Source organism: Canis lupus, chromosome 11, assembly GCF_048164855.1.
Source record: "Canis lupus baileyi chromosome 11, mCanLup2.hap1, whole genome shotgun sequence".
Classification (NCBI taxonomy): Eukaryota; Metazoa; Chordata; class Mammalia; order Carnivora; family Canidae; genus Canis; species Canis lupus.
Genome location: NC_132848.1, coordinates 28147777 through 28165037, shown reverse-complemented (window position 1 = coordinate 28165037; position 17261 = coordinate 28147777). Strand labels below are relative to the sequence as shown.

Genomic DNA, 17261 nt, shown 5'->3' with positions numbered 1-17261 from the left:
GAATTGGGAGAGGGACAGATACCAGTTTAACAAAATCTCTTAGGGGAACTGCATCTGTATAAACCAAAAGAAGTTCCCTGTGATAGACTGCATACTTTTAACAGAAACGTTTTGGCAGGCCGGTATGCGAGAGTCACTAACTGGGCTAGATTGTGCACCTTCCCGACCGGACTGGAGAGTTCACGGGAAGGACGCGGCGTTGGCCCCTGACGGTGTGTGGGGAGCGTTTAGAACCCGACTGAGGCCCTCAGTCTCCCCTTTCAGCTACTTCGGTGCTTGCGTGTGATGAAAACGCACCCGAAATTCCACTTCCTTTTGCCTAGTTTCATCTCGGGCCTGAACTTGGGTCTCTAATTCGGAGCTGGACGGAGGGTGGCAGGAAGGGACCACAGGGGCCAGGGCCTGATGTCGCCGTTTGGGACTCCTCGGGCTCCAGAAGCCCGGGGGAGGAGCCAGGGTCGTCTCGGACAGCCTCGCGTACGCCAGGCTCAAGAAGCCACTACAGAGCGGATTCACCGAGACGCGGCCACGGAGGACACAGCCCGGCGGCGGGAACCCCGCTGGCCGCTCCGCCCCTTCCCGCTCGGACCCGGCCTCCCGCTCGGAGCGGCCCGCCCATCCCGGGGTCTGAGCCAATAGGAAACCGAGATATATATGACTCACCATGTCTAACCAATCAGCTCGACGCTCGCTCTCCGCCAGCATCTCGCGCGATAACCAGGCGGCCTCTGACTTCACAATAAAAACCTTCCTTGAGGTGAAAGACTTCTCTCCCCGCCCCCCAGGCTGACGCCGGAAGCGAGGTGTGTCTGAGGAATCCCTCCGCGCTCCCGGCGGCAGAGGGAGGAGAGGCTCTTTGATCTTAGTAGCCTTGCAAAGTAGCGCGCCTTTTTCCTTTCTCGAGACGTTGGAAGTAACAACTCTTCTCTTCACAGCTACGCCGTGGACCTAAAAGTCGCTGGTCGGACACGATAGGGGCGTCGGATCGCGAAGACGGGTGGGTGGGAGGCGCGGGTCACGTGACCGCGGCGGAAGGATGTGCGGTGTGATGCGTCCTCATAGAGGCAAAGTCTATAAAGGACCCTCGATCGGCGCGGCGCGGCCATTTCCCTTCCTCCCGCCTGTAGATGTAGATCCCTGTGGCAAGCGTGCGCCTTCCCTCCTCCAATCCCCCAGGGTCCGCGGCCGCCATGGCGTATTAGAGGCAGCAGTGCCTGCGGCAGCATTGGCCTTTGCAGCGGCGGCAGCAGCACCAGGCTCTGCAGCGGCACCCCCCAGCGGCTTAAGCCATGGCGTAAGTACGGGGCCGCCCGCGCCGTGCTCCCCCGGGTCGGCGAGGGCAGTCGGCCCGCCTGGGCGCGGCCTGCGGCGGGGCGGGGCGGTGCCGCGTAGGGGGAAGCGGCTTTACGAGCGCCCGGGACGCGTGGCCCCTGTTTGGGTGTCCTCGAGACGCCGACGCTTCTGGGTCAGGAGAGTGCGGCCCGGCGGGGAGAAGCGAGCCCTCGGCGGCCCCGGCCCCCCGCGAAACGTGGCAGGGGCCAAGATGGCGGCCGGGCAGGGCGGCGGCGGCGCAGCGTGAGTCACGGGCGGCCGTGGGCGGGGCCGGGCGGCCTGGGCCGTATTTGGACATGAGCCGGGCGCGCCTCCTCCGGCGGCGGGGGGAGGAGCGGCCCGGCCCCGAGGGCGTCCATCTTGGGCGGCCCGACGGGGCCGCGGGGAAGGTGGAAGCCATGGCCCCGGGGCCACGTGTCCCCGAGCCTCTGCTCCCGAGTGGAGTTCCAGTCTGGCCGTCCTGCCCCCGGGAGGAAGGGATGAGCTTCCCGGACCGGCCGATGTCGAAGGGGTTTCGGTTTCTGCTTCCGTTTCAGGCTTTTCACGGCATCCAGCAGCAGCGTTGCTGTAACCGACAAAGACACCTTCGAATTAAGCACATTCCTCGATTCCAGTAAAGTCCCGCGACATGGCCGAGATGAGTTTCCTGAGCAGCGAGGTGTTGGTGGGGGACTTGATGTCCCCCTTCGACCAGTCGGGTTTGGGGGCTGAGGAAAGCCTAGGTCTCTTAGACGACTACCTGGAGGTGGCCAAGCACTTCAAACCTCATGGGTTCTCCAGCGACAAGGCTAAGGCGGGCTCCTCCGAATGGCTGGCTTTGGATGGGTTGGTCAGTGCCTCAGACAACGGCAAGGGTGAGTGGGGGTCGTTGGCCGCCGGGTCTGGTCTCCGGGCTGTTGCTGAAGTGTGCGTCTGACCTCTCGGGTTCCTTCTTGACTCTTTTGCAGAGGATGCCTTCTCCGGGACAGATTGGATGGTGGAGAAAATGGATCTGAAGGAGTTTGATTTTGACACTCTGTTCAGTATAGATGACCTGGAAACCATGCCAGATGAGCTTTTGGCCACGTTGGATGACACGTGTGATCTCTTTGACCCCCTAGTCCAGGAGACTAATAAGGAGCCCCCTCAGATCGTGAACCCAATTGGCCATCTCCCAGAAAGTTTACCAAAAACAGACCAGATTGCCCCCTTTACCTTTCTGCAACCACTTCCACTCTCCCCAGGGGCCCTGTCCTCCACTCCAGATCATTCTTTTAGTTTAGAGCTAGGCAGTGAAGTGGATATCTCTGAAGGAGATAGAAAGTCAGATTCTACTGCTTACATTACCGTGATCCCTCAGTGCATAAAGGAGGAAGATGCCCCCTCAGATAATGACAGTGGCATCTGTATGAGTCCTGAGTCCTATCTTGGGTCCCCCCAGCATAGCCCCTCTACCTCCAGGGGCTCTCCAAATAGGAGCCTGCTGTCTCCAGGTTCCCTCTGTGGTTCTGCCCGCCCCAAACCCTATGACCCTCCTGGAGAGAAGACCGCAAAAGTAAAGGTTGAGAAACTAGATAAGAAACTGAAAAAAATGGAGCAGAACAAGACAGCAGCCACTAGGTACCGCCAGAAGAAGAGGGCAGAGCAGGAAGCCCTCACTGGTGAGTGTAAAGAACTGGAAAAGAAGAACGAGGCTCTGAAGGAGAGGGCAGATTCTTTAGCTAAGGAGATCCAGTATCTGAAAGATTTGATAGAGGAGGTCAGAAAGGCCAGGGAGAAGAAAAGGGTCCCCTAGTTGGGGGTGTCAGGAATGTGTGCTTGTACATAGGCTTGCGCTGAAGCTGTGTTGTAATAAATTATTTTGTAGTGAAAGTACTTGAGCTCGTGTGTACCTGGTTTCTTGTCTTAATCTCTACCCTGGTGATGGTGACCAAGTCAAGTGGAGTTGGCTCAATCCTGTTGGGCTCAGGGCCTCCACAGGAGACTCGGGGGGTGAGGCTGTGGCCTCATAAGCCATAACACTGACTAGTCTTGAGTACCCAGGTAAGGCCCCACCTGGGCATACAAGGTTAAATTCCACTTTGAACTCAAGTTCTGTAAACTCAATCCTGGAACTGCAAAGAAAAGGTCTTTGGGTTTTTCTTGGAATGGACTGTTAAAGGAGTTTTAAAGAGATGCAGAAATTCTTAGCCAGTGCTGGGCTCAAAGGCTGGCAATCTGACCAGAGGAATCCTTGCTGCAATTGGTGTGCAGGGCTAGCTCTCCAGGAAGAGCCAGTCTTGACGTTCATTGGAATGGCGATGGGGACACCCAGTGTGGCACCAGGTAGTGTGAGCTTTTTATGTGCTTTCTCCTGGTCCCTGGGGTAACCCTGTGGGGCATTTCCTCTGGGGAAAGTAGGTATGTGAAGGAACCTATGGCTCTTCACCCATTTGGCCCCTCGAAGAGCTTGGAAAACAAGGCATGTGAGGGTCTGTCTGCAAGGTGGGCCTGTGTTTCCCTGATCTGCTTCCCAATGCCCAGCATAGTAAGTGGGAGAGCCAGCCCCCTGTTGGGATGCAAGCAGCGGTGACCCTGATGGGAACATTGCTCTGGGGTGCTGGAGGGGGTGGACGTCTTCCCTTAAGATTGTAGGATTCCTCACAAGGCCAAGAGCCTCCCACATCTTACCGGGGTCTACCAATCGGTATTAAAATATCACAAGATACTCTGCCTTTAAGCTGAACAGTTAACCAGCCAAATATGGGGATTTACTGGTTAGAAAAACAGCATCCCGGTAGCCGGAGTGGCTCAGCAGTTTAGCACCTGCCTTCAGCCAGGGAGTGATCCTGGAGACTTGGGATCGAGTCCCATGTCGGGCTCCCTGCATGGAGCCTGCTTCTCCCTCTGCCTGTGTTTCTGCTGCTCTATGTGTCTCTCATGAGTAAATAGAATCTTTAAGAAAAAAAAAAAAGCACCCACTCAGCTATACATGTTAATGTTAGGAAAACCAAGTTCTATTCAAAACTAAAGGTTTTAGGTAATCACAATGTGGGACTCAAAACAGGATTCCAGCAGGTGACCCCCAAGTCCTTCTTTGTAAGAAGCACCTCGTTATCCGAGGGAGCTAAGGCCTGGAGTGGTTGAGTGACTGGCCCAGCTACCAGGTGGATTCGGACCCAGGCAGAAGGACTCCAACGTGCACACTTCTAGTCTGTGTGGCCCCAGAATTCCTTACAGACAGGATTATAGGGGAGCCCAGGACATTCATCTTAAAGCTTAGGTGGGGTACTAAGGTGGTTTGTTGCAGGTCAATACGAATGTGGAGGCTTTCTTAAAATCACATTAATTTTTCACACAATCCTACCTGGTGAGGAGCTGGAGGAGAGTGGGGAGCCCGCAGCCACTGCCAAGGGCCCCCACATGCACTGCCATCTGTGATTCTGCTCTGTGCCTCACCTCAGTGTTGTGACCTTACAGAGTTATAGGGGGTTTTTTGTTTGTTTTTTTGTTTTTTGTTTTTTATCCAAGATAGGAAATAAAAATCTACAACTGCAAAAGCTGCTTCCTTGTCCACCCCCAACAGTTCATGCTTTGCACAATCATCCTGGGTCTGGGACATGCGGGGTGAGGGCAGGAGGAGGACACGGAGACTTGAGAGGAAGTGAGACAGCCACCCTGACACATCCAGTGCCAGTGGGACCCTCTCCCCTCAGAGACGGTGGCCCACTCCTCCATTTGACAGAAACCTTTCCCTGGGGTGCCCTGAGGGACAGTGCCTAAGGCCCGGACACTGAGCTATGCCTTTTCCCAGGCCCCTGCAGCTAAGGATTCCCCAAACCCAAAGGCAGGGATGGGATGGGCAGCAAAGGTCCCTGTGGAGCCTGTAGGCTCAGACCACAGACCATGCTCAGCCCTTGCCCTCCTTCACAGTTCCTCGCTGTGCTCCGGCCACGCGGCCTTCCTGCAGTTCTCTGCTAAGCTCATTCCTGCCTCAGGACCTTTGGAGCACTCTGTGCATCCAGTAAGATAAGTCCTCAAAGGTTAGATACTATCTTCCTTATCACCAGCACTTGGTTCCTCTTCCAAGAAAAAAACTTCTTGCTGCTCCCACCACTCCCATGCCTTCGTCCTTGAGCTGCGCCCTCTTGTTTCCCCTCTGGGCACCTAGCCTCTCGCCTCTCCAGCGTCCAGACCTGCCCACACGTTAGTGCTCAGCCCCAGTCCCATTTCCTCAATAAATTCCTTGTGCTATAGTTGCTGGCAACATTGAAAAATAAATAAAAGCCATGCCTTACGTCAGAAGAAGCTTGGCAAAAAACCATTGAAGCCGGTCAGGGACACTTATAAATGAGCTCTATTATCTCCTGTCCTCCAGTTAGTGCTGGGGTGTGGCAATTCTCAAAAGCCCTCTGCTCCTGAGACCGACAGCAGCGCCACCTAGGACACTGTTGAAAGCTAATTTCTCAGCTCCACCCCACCCTCCCTGAGTTAGCAGTTAAACCCATCACTCTGCATTCCAATGAGCTTTAATGACTCTCCAGGGCTCCTTTCCTTTTTTTTTTTTTTTTTTTAAGATTTTACAAAAAAATAAAAATTATTTATTCATTCATGAGAGACCAGAGAGAGAGAGAGAGAGAGAGGCAGAGACACAGGCAGAGGGAGAAGCAGGCTCCATGCAGGGAGCCTGATGTGGGATTCAGTCCTAGGCCTCCAGGATCATGTCCTGGGCTGGAGGCGGCACTAAACCGCTGAGCCACCCGGGCTTCCAGGGCTCCTTTCCTCTCTCATGCAGGTCTCCTACGTCCCCACCAAAGACCTTCCAAGAGGACTCTTATGTCCCACCCCTCTGCTTTACCGTTTTAGTTTTTACATACCCTATCTCTAGTTGAACCTATTTGCATGCATGTTTATTTACTATTTCCCACTCCCCAGTGACAATGTGAGTAAGTTCTTTGATGGCAGAGATCTTGCTGTCTTGTTCGTTCCCATATGTCCAGGACCTACAAGAGTGCATGGCAAATAATAGTAATTACTGGGCAGTTCCAGTGGCTCAGTGGTTTAGCACCGCCTTCAGCCCAGGGCGTGATCCTGGAGACCCCGGATCAAGTCCCGCGTCAGGATCCCTGCATGGAGCCTGCTTCTCCCTCTGCCTGTGTCTCTGCCTCTTTCTCTCTCTCTCTCTGTCTCTATGAATGAATAAATAAATTTTAAACAACAACAACAAAAAATATATAATAGTAATTACTAAGAGCTACTTAGAGTTCAGAGGTAGGGCTCTGAGGGCTTTCGGGTTGTTGGCTCATAATCCGCATTAGGCGTGGTAAGGAGGACCTGATGATTGCAGCTGCTTTAATGACGCAAGTCTGTGGGTGGACGGTGGCCCAGTGCCAGCTGGTCTAGACAGCGACAGAGGCCTTGCTCAGCACATGGGCTCTCTGTGCTTGAGAACCCCACACAGACAGAGGGGTGGAGAAGGGGGTGGGAGAGTGAGGCCAGCCCCACCGCTGTGGGCCCTGCTAGGCCTTGGTCTGCCCCGGAGCTGGGCTCTACCCCTGCTGCGGTGGGGTGGGTGCGTGGGGGGAACGGGGGCTCCCGGTTCAGCGCGAGTCCTCTGCTGCCCACCTAGGGGCCGAGCCACTGAGCTCTGGGCACTGCACGCCTGTTTTGCCCTGAGGACGAGGCCGCAGGTCCGGGAGATCGGGAGCAGACCTTCAGGTTTCTCTCCGACTATTCATGAGCCCCCCCCCCCCCCCCCCCGGGGACTCATCCTGGGTGCTGAGGATTCAGTAGTGAGGAGAACAGACCAAAATGTCTGCTCTCGTCCTGCAAGGCGCCCGCCAACAGGGCCTCTACCGTGGCAGTGGGCGTGGAGCGGATCTGCCCATGTAAGATGGGTGTTTAGGGAGGCCCTCCCTGGGAGGGAGTAAGCCCCGAGTGCCCGGGGTGGGGGGGTACAGGTGGCCCAGGGCCTTGTAGCCGTGATGGGACTTGAGTCTCCCTGTGACTCGGGGAGTCCCCAGAGCAGGAGTGGCCGCTATTTGAACAGGGTTCCTCTGACAGTCTGTGGGTGGCAGGTGGGCAGGGAAAGAGGACCTGGCCGGGGTCAGCACGGGGGACGAGGACAGCCTGGATGGACGGCAAAGGTCAAGCGAGTCAGGCCCCGGTGCGGGGCGGGAGGGGACACGACGGCGGCTGAGCACCTGGAAGGAGGGAGCTTCCATTTCTGGAGCTGGAGAAAATCAGGCGAGGAGCAGGGCTTTCACTTCAACTCAGATGCCGGCAGAGGGTGTGTCGGGTCTCGGCGTGCCCCTTCCACACGCAGGCGGGCCGGTGAGGCGGCCAGAGACCAGGAGGACGTCCAGGCGGAGACGCAAGCCCCCGAGCGGCGCCTGAGAGCCCGCACACCTGTGCCGGGCGCCGCGTGGCGAGGGAAGGCAGCTCAGAGGCCGGCGGATGCTCACGCCAAGTCGGAGGTGACGGTGCCAGGACTCGGACTGTGAGGCTGGGTGACCTCAGGGGAAGGAGCAGGGGCTCCTGGGTGGGAGGCCAGAGCAGGCTGCCTGGAGGGCACGTCCAGGCTTCAAAGGATTGGGAAATTGTGGATGGAGAGAAATGAGGGACCCGGAGGAAGCTGGCCCAGCAAACCCCGCAACGCGAACGTGCTGAATGCCCAGTCCCCGTCCACCCACCCGCCCCTGAGGGCCGCCGCCCGGCTCTGCTGCAGGAAGTCACCCAGTGGGGACACACCGGCTCCTGCAGGGGCCTAACCCTCTGTCCACACCAACTGGGCAGGCCTGCGGCTGCGCCCCAGCAAGGTCCCATGTGGCGGTCCTGCCCCCTCTCCCGCCAGGCTAAGTCGTAACCAACCAGGAAGAGTGGCTGGCTCACACAGCCTGCCCCACTGTGCAAACCCCGGGGCTGCGGGGGGACCCTCCCATCGGTCACCAGGAGTCCCTCCAGCTTTGCTCTGTATGGTCCAAATCTGCCAGCGGCCCCAAAGCACAAGACGCAAATGCTTTGTATCCACCCAATGTCTCAACGGAGGAAGGCCTCCTCCTTCCTGGTCTCTTTAGAGCCCGAGCGAACGTGGCAACTCCATGTCCTCTTATCTGGGCCCTGTCCCTCGTCTTCTAGCTGATCGGTCAGCCACCAGGTCTTGGAGCTCATGGTCAGCACCCCCATCCTTGACTTTTGCACACACCCGTCCCCTAATAGTGGCACATCCTCCCTCCTCCAGGGCCTCTAGCAGGGTCTCCCGGGCCCTCAGCCACCTCCTAAGCACTTGTACCAGAATTGTCCAGAATGACTGTTTTTCCCTTTAAATTTATTTATTTATTTATTTGTTTGTTTGTTTGTTTATTTATTCATGAAAAGCACACACAGAAAGAGGGAGAGACATAGGCAGAGGGAGCAGCAGACTCCACACCTGAGCAGGGCTGGGTCCCAGGACCGGGAGATCACAACCTGAGCCAAAGCCAGACCCTTACTGACAGAGCCACCCAGGAACCCCTGTCCAGGGTGATGGTTAAAAGCAGGTCCCAGAGTCCTACCTCCACCCACCGGACCGGGATCTCAGAAGTGAGCCGTAACTTTGGTCACCCAAGGGGAGCACGGACACCCACCTCACCAGTGCCAGGCGGCACAAATGGAACATGAGCACTACTGGAGAGCCCACAAGCAGAGAAGTGGCAGTAGCCCGGAGCCAGGCCTGTGACTCTGCAGCTGGCGGGGACACCTGTTGGGGTGAGCACAAGGGCTCCTGCGCAGCCGAGCCAGCTTCTTGCTGAGAGGCTGAGGTGGACGGGAGGACACTCCGAGGATATCCAAGTTTGCCTCTCCCCCCAAGGCGGCTGTTAGAGCTCAGCAGGCAGGAGCCCTTCCGTGGAACAGGCCCATGTGGGGCAGGCGGGTCCCTAAGGGTTGGCACCACAGCACCCTCCCCTCCCGGATGGACAGAGGCCCCTACACAGAGGTCCCCTGTGGTCCTCACTTCAGATGGAGAGCTGGTCAACCACCAGGAGCGGACCCCAGGCCGTGAGGGGTGGAACCCGCTCCCTGCTGGCCAGAAGGACCCAGCGTGGGGCTGGCAGATGGTGGCTCCCAGCTGAGCGGCCACAGGGGCCCCTCAGCAGTCCTCCGCTAGGCAACGCCATGACCACACAGGGGAGCAGAGCTGGACGGAGCTGCCCAGAGCAGAAGGGGAAGGTCTCCTCCACACCGAAGACCCATCCAGGCAGCATATCCACACACTCATGCTCTCGCTCGACATGTGCCCATCCCTGGCACGTGCCTGCTGTAAGGGGTCCAGCCTGCCCTCACAGGGGTGCAGCCCCAACCTCAGCCCCAGCTTCCCGCTTGGGCACAGAGTATGACGCCCTGCTTCTTGAGGTCACTTCCTGAGTTGACCCCCCCTCCCAGAGCACAAACCAGCCACGCCCCTGCTTCCTGAACCCCAAGCTGACTGTTCTGGAACGAAGTCCCTAGCCCTCGCAGATACTATGTCTGTATCCAGGGCTGTCTTGTCAGCTGGGGCTGCCACCTCCAGGGGAGGAGGGCTCCTCTCGGCCCATCAGCAGATGCTGGGTGAGGTGTTCTCCAGGGCACCAGCTGCTCTGGGGCTGGACCGGAGGAAATCCGACTCAGAGCAAAAGGATCATGGGAGATGGGGAAAGGCCCCCCGGTGCCGGAGATGGGAGACACCCCATAAAATAGATTAGCAGCACACACTGCTCTTGGGTCCACATTTATTAGGCCCTGGAAGCCTGCCCAGCAGCCCTCCTGCTCCTAGAGGTATGGCCCCGAGGGCTAGCATCCAGCCTCACTTGGGCCAAAGCAAACAAAACAGAAATATTTTCCAGAAGGTAGATGGCTCCTTCCAAGCCTGCAGATGTCAGCTCTGGTCTGAGCGCATATCCTCCCCAAGGCTTCCAGCTCACCAGCTCCATGCTAACCACCCTGCCCTGGCTTTGGCCCGAAGGCTTCCTTGTGCCAGGCCAGCAGCTTAGCAGGGGCCAGGGGCCAGGAGAGGCTGTGAGGCCAGAGGAGGAGATGGCCTGAGCACCTTCCCCGCTGTGTTCTCCTGGAAGCCTAGCTGCCGAAGTATTCCTGCTGGAACTTCTGGAAATCTTCCTCGGTGAACACGGTGCCTTCAGCCTCCTTCTTCTTTTTCTTCTTGGCTACAGGCCGGTCACAGGCCTTGCGGCCCCGGTTCTGGCGCACAATCTGGGGATGTGGGGCAGGAGGGGGGGAGGTGTTAGGATCCCTGGGTGGTATCTCTCTGCACATGAAGGGACAGCCCCTTGGAGCTACACGACCACAGCTTACTAAGTGCTACCCTCTCACTAGCTACACCATTTCCACTTAGAGGAACAAACCGGGCCCACAGGGTCATAGGGGAGTTAGGCCAGGCCCAGCCTCCAACAGCCCTGCTCTGCTCTCCACTTTCCAGAGGGGTAGCCTGACCTCTGCTCTGTGCTTAGGGCAGAGACTCCCACAGGTCTCAGAAACAACCTTGGCTCTCCCCACTCAGATTCTGGTCCCATAGCCCACCCCTCTAACAAACCTGCTGGGTGACTGACTCAGCCACTGTACTTCTTGCGCTGGTCATAAACTTCAGGTTGACTCCGAGGTAGCCTTGACACTCTTGCTTCTGGAACTCAGCTGTGGATGGCAGGCAGGGGGGCATCATTTCAGAGGTACTCCTGGGAAGCCTCTGGGTCCCCTCCTGATAGCTCTTCCCCACCCCCTACCAGCCATGCCAAAGGCCCTGTGTCCCGCCCTGGGTTAACTCCAGCACCCCGGGCCCTCTTCTATCAAGTCTACTCTCCACATGATCCTACAGAAAGCACCCCCTCCGCCCCTGGCTCCCAGATCCTCAAGTGACTAATGCAACAAACAAGTCCTGAGCATTTACTGTCAGACACTGGTCTACATGCAGGGCATACAGCAGAAAACAGAAACTCCAGCCCTCGTGGAGCTTACAGTCCAGAGCAAAGAAACACAATAAGCAAGGTAAATAGTATTTTAGAGAGTGATATTTTTTATGAAGAAAAATGCCACAGTGAAGAGAAATGAGGAATGTCAGGGGTGGAGGGTTGCAATTCTAAATAGGTGGGTCTGAGCAGGCCTCAGTGAAATGACGTTTTAGCAAAAACTCAAGGGGGGAGTGTGGGAAGAGTATTCTAAGCAGAGGGAACAGCCAGTGCAAAGAACCCGAAGAAGTGTGATCCTTGTGTTTGGAGAACAGAAAATGGCTAGACTGGGGAAGGGAGAGCAGGAGGAGAGAAGACGGAGGGGGGCGGACCATGCGGGGCCTCATTAGGTACCAAGTCCGATGGAAGCCATTGGAGGGTGTGGGGGTACTTCACAGGATCACTGGCTGCTGTGGTGAGAACAGGATTACCAGGTGGGGGAGTGGCGGTTTTAAGAGGCTTTTAAAATAAGCCAGGTAAGAGATGATGCAGCCCACACCGAGGTGGCAGCCACAGCGATGGCTAGAGAGTCCCCTCATCACCTGCGATGCAGTGTGACAGGGTGGTGGGACAAGGGCTGGGATTAAGGTGACCCGTGGCACCCTATGTTCCCGTCTCACATCAGCATCGCTGCTGCTCAATCGCGTCTCACTTTCCTGCCTCCACACTTTGGCTCGTGCTGTTTCCTGCTTGGAATTCACAGTTCAACAAACCCCTGAACATCCTTTATGTACCAGGCCCCAGGCCATTCAAAGACACACGGGAGCTCACCAGGCCCTGCCACATGTCCTAAGACCCCAGCATCCAGCCCGCACCTGTCCCTCCCATTAGGTGGCATCATATCTCCAAGGATGCTCTCCGGGAAACAGCTCTGTTCTGGGCACCTCCCTCTTTATCCTCCATCCTCAGCCAATTCAGCACTGCCGCTCATCAGCGCTCCCCGTCTTCACCACATCCTCCCCCCGGAGCAATCATCCCCGCACCATCGTGGCCGCGCAGGCTACAGTGCCTCGCACCGGAAAGGCAGCCAGTGAGAGCGCATCTCTGCAGACACGCTGCCTGGTTTCTACCTGTACCACCTGGGCAGGTGCCCGTTTCTGCATCTGAGGAATGGGGGTAATGACAGCGCCGACCTCACAGGGTGATCGCTTCTTTATGCAGGATTTGGAACAGCATCTTTTCCAGGCTTCTGTCTTGCCAGTGCTCAAAGCCACGAACTTCTCCCAACCCTGCCTCGCGCTCTTCTCGGGAGCTCTTCCCGTGGCTCACTCTCACACCCCCTCAGGTTCGGCCTTAACCGTCGCGCGCGCACAGAGGTCTGATTTGGCTTTTGATCCTCCGGCCCCGCCGCCGCCCCCCGCCTTACTGCGCAGCCTGACTCGGAAGCTCTTCGCGGCTCCTCTCCCCACGCGGGCGGCGGCGCGGGCGGCCGGGACGACGTGCTTCGTCCACCTCGTGCCCCCGGGACCCGGCTCCGCGCCCGGGGCACCCCCCAGGCAATGCCCGGCGGCCTCTCGAGCTCAGCCTCCAGCGCCCCCTCCCCAGGGGCCGCCCCCTCCCCAGCTCACCGAGCGCGGACTTGGGCACCTTCCCCTTGGCCGAGTTCCGCAGTTTCTGGGCTTGGGTCGCCTTCGCCTTCCGGCCCCGCTTGGCCCGAGCCCCGCTCGGCTTGGCCTGGCCCGGGGCGCCCTGGGGGGCTGCAGGGGAAGGGAGAGACGGGCGGACCCGGCTGACGGGGCGCGCAGGTCTTCCGTCCCGCCCGCGCCACGCCTGGCTTGGAGCGTCCCGCACCCTCGGGGGTCCTGCCCGCCGCCCCCGCTGCCCCTCCGCCCGCGCCGCGCGTCCCGGGCCAGGCCCGCCTCACCCTCCGGCGCCCCCAGCAGCTCCAGGCCCCGCCGCAGCAGGGCGGCAGACATGGCTGCACCTAGCTCCGCCCACACACTCAGGCTACTTCCGCCTTGGCCGCCTTCTCGGTCTCCGCGGAAACCCGAGCGGGAACAGAAGGTTCCGGAGCGAGTGGCCGGAAGTGCCCGCCTGCCTTAGGACGCCTGCGCGTGGAGTCGCCGCTTCACTACGGAGAGGAAATAGGGGCGGGGCCTGGGGCGGGGCCAACCTGCCGAAGGACGCATTTGTTGTCCAATCCCAACCCAGCCGGCCCCTGGCGCACTAGGCCACGCCCACTCCGGGGAGCGGTCGGTTACCCTCCCTGGCGGGTGGGTCCTGGGGCTCGCGTCCTGCGGCCTCGTGGTGCCCGAGGGTTTTTCTGCATTACCAAGTTTTTCGATAAAGCGAAGTGTACAGCCGGATTCTTTTTTCTCCAAACATCAACCGAAGCAGCATATCGCACAGGTCGAGTAGGTTGAGAATCCAGCTGTCTTCCATTAAGTCGGACATGAGAAGAGGTTTGCAAAAATGCAAAACCCTATCAGTGGTTCCCCGCCCGTGTTTGGAAGATACAACTATTTCATTAGAAATATTTATTTCACATAAGGCCGGAAAAAAAGAGTATGTCTGACAACAACGTCACCGGGCCACTGGGTCTCCCACAGCTCAATATTTATACCATGCAATGGGTTTGCTATTGACTTTTTAAAAAATGAATTAATATTTTTAAAAAGATTTTATTTATTTATTTATTATTAATTAATTAATTTATTTATTTATTCATGAGAGACACAGAGAGAGAGGCAGAGACACAGGCAGAGGGAGAAACAGGCTCCCCTGATGTGAGACTCGATCCCAGGACCCCAGGATCACGACCTGAGCCCAAGGCAGACGCTTAACCACTGAACCACCCAGGTGCCCCATGAATTAATACATTTTGTTAACTTACTAAATTTTTTTTAAAGATTTATTTATTTATTTATTTATGATAGACATAGAGAGAGAGAGAGAGGCAGAGACACAGGAGGAGGGAGAAGCAGGCTCCATGCCGGGAGCCCGACGTGGGATTCGATCCCGGGTCTCCAGAATCGCGCCCCGGGCCAAAGGCAGGCGCTAAACCGCTGAGCCACCCAGGGATCCCCAACTTATTAAATTTTAAAAATTAAAATTTTCTCAGTCTTAGTTTCTCATACTGGTAAATATCAATAGGTATTTACACATGGAAAAACTCTCTCGGATCCTGAATTTTTTTTTTTTTTGAAAAATTTTTAAGAGTGTAGAGTCTCTTAGACCAAGAAGTTTGAGGACTTCCAGCCCAGAAATGACTCTTCTTACAGTGGGGAAGAACCTTGCCTTGTTCACAGCTCCACCCGCAGCTCCTAGCCCAGTACCTGGCATGCAGAAGGCACTCAATAAATGAGTGGTGAATGACGAGGAGTATGATTTGAGGGCCTTTTGTATGCCCTGCACTGTTGAGAGTGGGGCATAGAGATGACTCAGCTGAACCTGCTGGGCGGGCCTCACTGTCTGACATCCATCAGCTAGTCCTCAGGGGAGAGAACATTAAAATAGATGTTAATAATAGCAAATAGTATGTCAAGGTGTCAAGGTACTGTTTACATTTTTTTTTAAGTTTTTTTTTAATTTATTTATGATAGTCACAGAGAGAGAGAGAGAGGCAGGCTCCATGCACTGGGAGCCCGACGTGGGATTCGATTCCGGGTCTCCAGGATCGCGCCCTGAGCCAAAGGCAAGCGCCAAACCGCTGCGCCACCCAGGGATCCCATACATTTTTTTATTTTTTTAAGATTCTACTTATTTATTCATGAGAGACACAGAGAGAGAGAGAGAGGCAGCGACACAGGCAGAGGGAGAAGCAGGCTCCCTGCAGGGAGGCCCATGTGGGACTCAATCCCAGAACTCTGGGATCATGGCCTGGGTCAAAGGCAGATGCTCAACCGCTGAGCCACCCAGGGGTCCCCTGTTTACATTTGTTAACTCATTTACCTCCCACCACCCAAAGGAACCTGTCCAGGTCTCTCTCTCTCTGTCCCACACACAGACACGTGTTGGTGTCTGAGCTGGAAATGAAGACGTAGAGCCTGGCCTGAGTGTGTGTGTGCTGTAACCTGCACCAGTGTCGAGGAGAATAGTGCTGTGCTGCGGGGTGGGGCCTGACAAGCCCACAGGATCAAGACATCTCTGAAGAAGAGGAGATGTATCTTCAGTGAGGGTACATTACCTGGGACAGGACTGGCCCCAGAGGAGTGACCAAGGAAAGGTGTTTTTTTTTTTTTTTTTAAAGGTTTTGTTTTTTGTTTTGTTTTGTTTTGATGGAGAGAGAGCAAACACAAGCAGGGGGAGTGGCAGGCAGAGGGAGAAGCAGACTCCCCACTGAGCAGGGAGCCTGATGTGGGGCTCCATCCCAAGACCCCAGAATCATGACCTGAGCCAAAGGCAGACATTTAACCGACTGAGCCACCCAGACGCTCCAAGGTAGGGTGATCTAATTGGCAAAGAACTCCGTGAACTTGCCTTAAGGACCCTGTGTGTGTGTGTGTGGGGGGGGGGGTGGTCATGGAACCGAGTTACGTTGTCAAAGATGCTCTTTTTATTTGTTTCTAAAAGAGTTAGATTGTTTTCTTATGTTTATAGCTAATTGTCTTTTCCCCTTTCCCACCCATGCCCCACTGTATACTCCACAAGGGCAGGAATCTTCGTTTTGTTCCTAGTTCTCTCTCTAGCTCCTGGGAACATGTAGTAAGCACTCCATAAATGTACAAATCAGATGGATGAAGGTTGAGTTTGGGATGCCTGTGGGAGGCTAGGTAGGCATGGACAGGTGACTGTAGGATGTGTGAGTCTCTCAGGAGGGCAAAGGACCCCCCCCCCGTCCCGCGGCCCCCCCCCCCCCCCCATCTGGGATGGTCAGCACAGGGTCCCCAGGTGGAGGAGGCTTCGTATTCCAAGGACGCCAGTCACTGCCTTCCTGCGGCGTCCTCAGCTCAACCTCCGGAGGGGCCAGGCGGCCTCGTGGCCACTAGGTGGCGCCGCAGGACAGCTTTCTTGCACCGCGCGCCTCAGCGATCCGGGTTGGGGTTCGGGGTAGGAGTGTGGGGTCGGAGCACCTTGGGCCCCAGCTGGCTCTTTGCACGCAGCACCCCGTGGCCGCGGCTTCTTGCCGTCCTTGCCTTGGCGGCCTTCCGAGCTGGAGCTACACACCCCTCCCGGGCCCGCGGAGCTCGAGCCACCGGGCTGGGCCGGCAGCCACCCGCCTGCCGGCAGGGGAGCAGGGAGGAGGAGGAGGAGGAAGAGGAGGTCTCCCTCTGAAAAGCGGTGTAAATGGCAGCAGGCTGGCACTCACTGCTGGGAAGGCCCCAATGACCCTAGGCAGTCCCTTCGCAGAGAGTGCCTCAGTTTCCTAATCTGTTAAATGGGGTTTAGCTCCCTAAAACGGTGAGAGTGAGGAGCCGGTAAATTAATCCTGGTGAAGCATCCAGGACGGGCTGGAGGGGTAAGTGCCCACTGCCTGTTTGCATCGAGTATTACAGAGGTGCACCCCATTCTGGGCAGGAGGGAGGCTCCTAGGAGGTTGCTGCCTTCCTGTCCCCTGTCACCCACTTGCTCCATCCCTGTCTCCTTCCTGGCCTTCCTGGAACCAGCTTAATCTCACCAGGCCTCAGAGGGACCAAAGGCTCAGAGGGAAGCTGGGTGTTCTGCAAGGTCACACAGCACTTCAAGAACAGAGGCAGGATTAGAACCTGGGTCTCTGAGTCCTGAGCAAGAGTGTGTATGTGAGTACATGAGTGTGTGCGTGTGTGTGTGTGTGTGTGTATGTGCAAGGGTGAGTCTGTTTTTGGGGGGACACCTGGCATCCTGTGCTTTGCTTTTGCTTCCCTCTCCCCATCTCTCTTCTGTCTCTGTGGCTCTGTCTCCTTGTCCTTCTCTCTGTGCCTTCGTCCTCCCTTGTCTGTCCCTGAGTCCTCCCTCTTTCCATCTCTCCCTCAGTCGTCCCCCCAGCCCCCAAGCTCCTGGCCTCTCTCCACCTTCAAATTGAAAACCCAAATTGGAATTTCCAATTGCCTTTCTGAGTGGTGATTGCCAGTCCACACG

The 17261-nt window shown here is 56.7% G+C and overlaps 2 protein-coding genes across 2 annotated transcripts; one reads left to right on the top strand and one right to left on the bottom strand.

Annotated features, from left to right (window-relative positions):
* The first annotated feature begins 805 nt into the window (after nt 1-805).
* ATF4 (activating transcription factor 4) lies at nt 806-3186 on the top strand. Its single transcript, XM_072843887.1, has 3 exons — nt 806-1294; nt 1869-2186; nt 2280-3186. The coding sequence occupies exons 2-3, from the start codon at nt 1961-1963 to the stop codon at nt 3104-3106; spliced, it is 1053 nt and encodes a 350-aa protein (XP_072699988.1). The 5' UTR covers nt 806-1294; nt 1869-1960; the 3' UTR covers nt 3107-3186.
* Nucleotides 3187-10023: 6837 nt separating this feature from the next.
* RPS19BP1 (ribosomal protein S19 binding protein 1) lies at nt 10024-13285 on the bottom strand. The gene is made up of 4 exons (XM_072843885.1): nt 13129-13285; nt 12833-12961; nt 10856-10953; nt 10024-10515 (listed from the first exon to the last, which is right to left on the bottom strand). The coding sequence occupies exons 1-4, from the start codon at nt 13178-13180 to the stop codon at nt 10381-10383; spliced, it is 414 nt and encodes a 137-aa protein (XP_072699986.1). The 5' UTR covers nt 13181-13285; the 3' UTR covers nt 10024-10380.
* Nucleotides 13286-17261: the final 3976 nt, after the last annotated feature.

Bases quoted from the DNA above. Each gene is read 5' to 3' on its own strand.
- ATF4 (XM_072843887.1), top strand. From the start codon at position 1,961: ATGGCCGAGATGAGTTTCCTGAGCAGCGAGGTGTTGGTGGGGGACTTG. The intron at 2,187-2,279 runs GTGAGTGGGGGT...ACTCTTTTGCAG, and splicing joins TGCCTCAGACAACGGCAAGG to AGGATGCCTTCTCCGGGACA.
- RPS19BP1 (XM_072843885.1), bottom strand. From the start codon at position 13,180: ATGTCTGCCGCCCTGCTGCGGCGGGGCCTGGAGCTGCTGGGGGCGCCG. The intron at 12,962-13,128 runs GTGAGGCGGGCC...CTTCCCCTGCAG, and splicing joins GCTGCTGGGGGCGCCGGAGG to CCCCCCAGGGCGCCCCGGGC. The intron at 10,516-10,855 runs GTTTGTTAGAGG...CCACATCCCCAG, and splicing joins CTGAGTCAGTCACCCAGCAG to ATTGTGCGCCAGAACCGGGG.